The sequence below is a fragment of the Mandrillus leucophaeus genome, unplaced genomic scaffold, assembly GCF_000951045.1.
Source record: "Mandrillus leucophaeus isolate KB7577 unplaced genomic scaffold, Mleu.le_1.0 Scaffold106, whole genome shotgun sequence".
Lineage (NCBI taxonomy): Eukaryota > Metazoa > Chordata > Mammalia > Primates > Cercopithecidae > Mandrillus > Mandrillus leucophaeus.
Genome location: NW_012098765.1, coordinates 610,831 through 615,048, shown reverse-complemented (window position 1 = coordinate 615,048; position 4,218 = coordinate 610,831). Strand labels below are relative to the sequence as shown.

General features: G+C 57.9%; 1 protein-coding gene across 2 annotated transcripts; it reads right to left on the bottom strand.

The window, feature by feature from the left end:
- Positions 1–603: 603 nt before the first annotated feature.
- Positions 604–3,728, bottom strand: CNFN (cornifelin). Of its 2 annotated transcripts, XM_011982830.1 has the most exons (5): positions 3,677–3,728; positions 2,928–3,007; positions 2,365–2,478; positions 925–1,061; positions 604–827 (listed from the first exon to the last, which is right to left on the bottom strand). In XM_011982830.1, exons 2-5 carry the CDS (start codon positions 2,962–2,964, stop codon positions 738–740), a joined length of 378 nt encoding a protein of 125 aa, XP_011838220.1. In that variant the 5' UTR covers positions 2,965–3,007; positions 3,677–3,728; the 3' UTR covers positions 604–737. The 2 variants fall into 2 exon arrangements, with proteins under 2 accessions (XP_011838220.1, XP_011838230.1); XM_011982840.1 differs by lacking the exon at positions 2,928–3,007 and having other exon boundaries at positions 3,677–3,722.
- Between the last annotated feature and the right edge of the window lie 490 nt (positions 3,729–4,218).

Here is a 4,218-nt window from a genome sequence, read left to right as displayed (position 1 = left end):
AATTAGCCGGGCGTGGTGGCGGGCGCCTGTAGTCGCAGCTACTCGGGAGGCTGAGGCAGGAGAATGGCGTGAACCCGGGAGGCAGAGCTTACACTGAGGCGAGATCGCGCCATTGCACTCCAGCCTGGGCAACAGAATGAGACTCCGTCTCAAAAAAAAAAAAAAAGAAAAAGAAAAAAAGAAAAAAATACTGCTTTTCAGCTCCAGAGAGCCTTAAGCTTGGAAGTTCTCTGCTTTGGAGACAAAAGTCGCCGACGCCTGTTCGAATTGTGTGCAGGCCAAACAGTCCATAGGCATGGAGCAAGCAAGGGCGCTCTCCTGTGTTGTTCCTTTGAACTTCAGTGCCCCCACCCTCCCAAGACTGACTTTCTGGTTTTGCTTATTTTCAGAGTGCAGGCAGCTTCACGCAGGGAGTCTGCAGCTAAAGCGTTAGTGGTTTTACTTTGTTAAGGTGAGGGCGCCTGGGGTTTGGGAGGGATAACTTGCCAGTCACACACTGCCTGGCGGGGTCACACGTAGGCATCTGTAGTGTCCCCACCTCTCTCACCAATCCTCTCTCTCCACCCAGATTCCTACCCTGGGACAAAATGGATGTAGGCGGAGTTGGTTTTCAGGTTTTTATTGTGGGTGTATTTCTGGCAGCGAGACAGGGGTGGTGAGGCAGTCCCTCCCAGGAGTGGCCAGATAAGGCCAGAGGTGAGACTGGTGGAAAAGGACGGGGAAGACAGGGAACTTCCTTACTCTCGGATCTTCAGCTCCCGCGCCATCTGGCAGAGCGCGCAGGGCAGACAAAAGGTGAGGGCCGCCCAGTCGTGCCCGACGGAGCCCTAGAGGGTGGGAAAGAGCGGTCAGGAGCCCTGCCGTGGGTCCCAGGAGGCCAGTCCCCAGCTCCCTGCTCCCGCGGGTCCCCAGTCCCACGCGCACCTGAATGTGGTAGCGCTCCCTCATGCCGGTGCGGATGGAGTGCAGGCCTCCGGGCAGGTAGGGCGCGCAGCAGCACTCGCCGAAGTCGTCGGAGATGCGGCAGGCGAGGCACAGAGGAGCAAAAGTGCCGCACAGACCTGGGCGGGGCGTAGGCGGTCAGGGGCGGGCCAGCCGGGGCCTCCCAACGGCTCCGCCCCGGGGAGGGGCACGGCTGATTAGTCGCAGAGGGGCATGAGGATCCCAGCCAAGGAGAGGTCCCGGAGGGAATTAGAAGTCCAAGGAGAGGATGGCTTAGCGATTGGAAGATAGGGTTTTCTTTTTCTTCTTCTTCTTCCTCTGTTTTTAGAAATTGGAGGCCGCGCGCGGTGGCTCACGCCCGTAAGCCCAGCACTTTGGGAGGCCGAGGCGGGCGGATCACAATGTCAGGGGTTTGAGACCAGCCTGGCCAACATGGTGAAACCACGTCTCTACTAAAAATACAAAGATTAGCCGGGCGTGGTGGTGGGCGCCTGTAATCTCAGCTACTTGGGAGGCTGAGGCAGGAGAATTGCTTGAACCTGGGAGGCGGAGGTTGCAGTGAGCCTAGACTGTGCCATTGCATTCCAGCCTGGGCAACAGAGCAATACTCCGTCTCAAAAAAAAAAGAAAAAGAAAAAAAGAAAGAAAGAAAACTAAATTAAAGTCGCGCTCTGTCATCCAGGCTGGAGTGCAATGGTGTGATCACACGGCTCACTGTAGCCTCGATCTGCTGTGCTCAAACAATCCTCCCTCCTCAGCCTGCCGAATAGCTTGGGACTACTGCTGTGTGCCACTACCCCTGGCTAATTTTATTTTTTATTTTTATTTTTTTGAGATGGAGTCTCACACTGTTGCCCCAACTGGAGTGCAGTGGCGCGATCGTGGCTCACTGCAACCTCTGTCTCCCGGGTTCAAGCAATTTTCTGCCTCAGCCTCCCGAGTAGCTGAGTTTACAGGCGCCCACCACCACACCCGGTTAATTTTTTGTATTTTTAGTAGAGACGTGGTTTCACCATCTTGGCCAGACTGGTCTTGAACTCCTGACCTTGATCAGGAGTGGTCTTGATCCACCTGCTACGGCCTCCCAAAGTGCTGGGATTACAGGCGTGAGCCAGTGCACCGGGCCAGGAGTTATGGTTTGAAGAGGGAGCTGGGCGTCACAGTGAGGAAAGCTAAGAGTGCAAGGGGGAGGTTTGACGGCCCGAGAAGTTGAGTGTAGGAAGGCATGAGGTAGTATCCTAAGGAGTGTTGGGAGTCTGAGGAAAGGGTGAGTGTTAAAGAGTGGGAATTCCGAGTCCAAGGAAGGGAGGTGGGAGTGGGGTTAGCAAGCGGTGGGAGGAGGTTGGAGGTGAGCTTCCCTCTCCTAATTTCCCCCAAACCCGCCTTCCACTGGGCCTGGAGAGGGAGCAGGCAGGCACTCACAGACAGGCATGTCGTTGCAGCAGTCCGTGAGACCTGTGTGCCAGTCACTGAGCTGGGTCTGGTAGCAGCTGGTGGTGGCGCACTGGGGCTGACTGGTCACGGGGTAGGACATAGCTGCAGAGGTGGGAGGGTAGGGGTCAGCTGGCAGCCTCGCAGCACCTCTTGTGCCCTGCACTTCTGCCACCCTTCCCTCTGCCGGGCAGTCTGGGCGGGGCCACCAGGCCGCCCATTGAAGGGGCACCACTGTGCCTCCCCCTTCCCTTCTGCCACATCTGGGTACCGGCAACCCCAGTCTGTCCCTGTTGCTACTGGGTCCTGCACGTCTGGTTAGGCTGGGGGTGGGGGTCTCCTGCACATCCGAGGAAGGGTGGGAACCGCATCTGGGTGGGGCCTGGCAGTGCCTCCTCCTCCTCCATGTCTGGGCCTGGGTTCTGGGTTGCAGCATTTCTGGGGCCTCTGGGGTGGAAGCAGGCGCCGTCTGTCTTCGAAGCAAGGGTGCCCAGGGGAGGGAGGCGGCCAGGTTCCAGTACTGAGAGGGTTGCTGGTCCACCCAGTGATCCCACCTTTGCCTTTCACGTTGTCGTGCATCTCAAACTGCATCTTGCTGGCCCTGAGGAGGTGGCGTTGGGGACGGCAGAAGTGGCTGCGGCGACAGTGGCAGAGTCTGTCCAAGGGACACTGGATACTGGGGAGGTGGGGGCAAGGGACTGGGGCACCGGGGGCTGGGCTCTCAGGGGGAGAGGAGCTGGGGAGAAAGAGGCCAAGTCAGCCTGCTGGCCAGGAGAGACAAGGAGTAGGGAATGGATAGGGTGGGGGCGAGAAACTCGCCCATCGCTTTCCAACTGCCCGACAGATGGCAGAGGACCCTCCCCATACCCGAGGTAGAGCTTGAGAGAGAGTAAGAAATGGAGATGGACAGAATCAGAGACAAGGGGAGAAATATCAGAGCCAGGTGCCCACAGAGATGTCACCAGTAATGCCCACATGTGCCCAGCACTTTGACTCCTCTGCAAGCCCATCTCACAGATGAACACTGAGGCTCAGAGACATGAGGAGGAATGCCCCGCGTCTGACGGCCCAGGCCAAGGGGGTTCATAGAGGTGATGCTGGGCCACAGGACTTCTAAATTCAGCTCAGCCCACCCCAGTTAAGAAGGAGGGATTTGGGGGCATTGGGAAGGACAGAGATGTCCCGAGAGACAGACATTCAGAGATACGAAAGGAGACAGTGATATGAGTGGGATGAGGAGGAGGGAGATCAGAGCAGAGGCACCCAACTTCAAAGAAGAGGGCTGTAGAGGGGTTGCTCCTACCTGCAGGACTGCGAGGCAGTGATGGAGACAGAGGTGTGGAGACACAGGCACTGACTTCTCCCTCTCAGCCCAGAGTCACTTATATGGGCGGCCACACAGCCCTGGGCGGGGCTCTGACAGAGGTGCCCAGGGAGCCAAGCCGGTCTGGTCGACCCTCTCCCTGCACTGGGATTTCCCGCCCTCCCTCTCCACTCCCATCACCCCACTTCCCCTCCCGCTTCAGCTCCCAGGACTGAGGGGAGAGAAGGCGGCAGGGTGGGGTGGGGTAGGGGTGTGGGGGGCCACAGCTGCGTCAGTGTGCAGAGACCAAAAGAGAGGGAGAGACAGAAACACAGTGTCAGAAGGGCAGGCAGGGAAGTCCCTCTAGACAGAAGGGAGAGACACAGGAAGATGTAGAGGGAGGGAGAGGTGCCAAGAAACAGAGGAGCACAAAAATGTGAAAAGAAATAACAAGAAGGCTGGGCGCGGTGGCTCAAGCCTGTAATCCCAGCACTTTGGGAGGCCGAGACGGGCGGATCACGAGGTCAGGAGATCGAGACCAT

What these genes read in the sequence shown, in the direction of transcription:
- CNFN (XM_011982830.1), bottom strand. Translation starts at nt 2,964, where the DNA reads ATGCAGTTTGAGATGCACGACAACGTGAAAGGCAAAG. An exon ending in CGACAACGTGAAAGGCAAAG is followed by an intron (nt 2,479 to 2,927) that starts GTGGGATCACTG and finishes CCACCTCTGCAG; the next exon opens with CTATGTCCTACCCCGTGACC. An exon ending in CTGCAACGACATGCCTGTCT is followed by an intron (nt 1,062 to 2,364) that starts GTGAGTGCCTGC and finishes CGCCCCGCCCAG; the next exon opens with GTCTGTGCGGCACTTTTGCT.